At 41.8% G+C, this 1,402-nt stretch overlaps 1 protein-coding gene across 1 annotated transcript in view; it reads right to left on the bottom strand.

The window, feature by feature from the left end:
• The window catches only part of LOC106877328 (dynein axonemal heavy chain 2), a 141,464-nt gene that overhangs the window by 55,047 nt on the left and 85,015 nt on the right, over positions 1-1,402 (bottom strand). Inside the window, exon 59 of the mRNA XM_052976818.1 lies at positions 676-801. Coding sequence (XP_052832778.1) covers positions 676-801 — 126 coding nt within the window. The remainder of the gene's footprint in view (positions 1-675; positions 802-1,402) is intronic.

Raw genomic sequence — 1,402 nt, 5'->3', positions numbered from 1 at the left:
ATGGTTGGAGACCCAACCTTCTGAGTTCTTTTACAGGGCTTAGAAAAACTGAAGGACCACTGCAATAAGTGTGTGAACCCGAGAGAGGAATATGTTGTATAAAATCATAATTAACTGATCCTCCTGTATTTTCTTTTACCCAAAGCCAGGAACTTTTCAACGCACAATATTCAGTTTCTATTTTTCTATAATTTATCAAAAATTTGCTTCCAAAACCATATGGTTTCAGGTTCAGTCCCACTGCATAGCACCTTGGGCAAGTGTCTTCTATTGTGGCCCTGGGTTGTCCAGCACCTTGTGAGTGGATTTGGTAGACAGAAACTGAAAGAAGCTTTTGTGTGTGTGTGTGTGTGTGTGTGTGTGTGCGTTTGTTTCTGTCTTCTTGCCTTGGACATCATGTGATAGTTGTAAACAAGTGTCACCGACATGCAAGCGGCGCCCCTCATTCCCAATCTTCCCTGGAAACACGTCTGGCGATGGGGAAATATCACCTTACTCGGAAACAGGTGAGGATTGGGACAGGCAGGTATAGAAGAATCCCCTGAGCAAAATCCGTCTGACCCAAGTGAGCATGGAAAACTGGGATATTAAACAATGATGATGAGGAGGAGGAGGATGATGATGATGATGAGTTTAATTACATTCGTTATGCAAAGAAAAGACAGTAAATCTTACCGCTTTCAGCCATATTTTATAAACTAGTTCATCACGGTAGTTGGAGAGGAAGGGCCCCATATAGGAGAGGAAAGCAGCACCGATGAGGCAGTCACCAATGAGGAAACCCATAGATTCTTCCAGAGTCTGCAGAAATGGATAGAGAACATTTCAATGGTTAATTATATGGGTGAGACAGATGTGGATAAGATATATGGAAGAGATGAATGTCAAGGATAATCGTGTTTAGATACACATACATGGCTGGGCACTCCACTGGTTAGGATGACGAATCAGTGGAACACTGTTTGCGACAAAAACACGCAAGTGACTGAGCAAATACAACAAGGCTGGCCCATACAGCTTCCCACCTGAACGACGATGATGGCGGCGATGACGACGATGACGACAATTTCAAATTTTTACCACAAGGGCAGCTTGGAGGTGGGGATTAAGCTGATTACATCGACCCCCCAGTGTTTCACTGGTACTTAATTCATCAACCCCAAAAGGATGAAAGGTAAAGTTGACCTTGGCAGAATTTAAACTCAGAATGAACCGACGGCTGAAATACTGCTAAGCATTTCGTCCGGCATGCTAACGATTCTGCCAGCTCGCCGCCTTAATAATAATAATAATAATAATAATAATAATAATACACACAGATAGAGAAATTAAGGCAAATAGACCAGATATAGTTGTCAAAGATCATGAAGAAAAAAAATGCTTTCTAATTGATGTATCAATA

This window comes from Octopus bimaculoides, chromosome 25 (assembly GCF_001194135.2).
Source record: "Octopus bimaculoides isolate UCB-OBI-ISO-001 chromosome 25, ASM119413v2, whole genome shotgun sequence".
Classification (NCBI taxonomy): Eukaryota; Metazoa; Mollusca; class Cephalopoda; order Octopoda; family Octopodidae; genus Octopus; species Octopus bimaculoides.
This window is presented reverse-complemented; position numbering and strand designations above follow the sequence as displayed.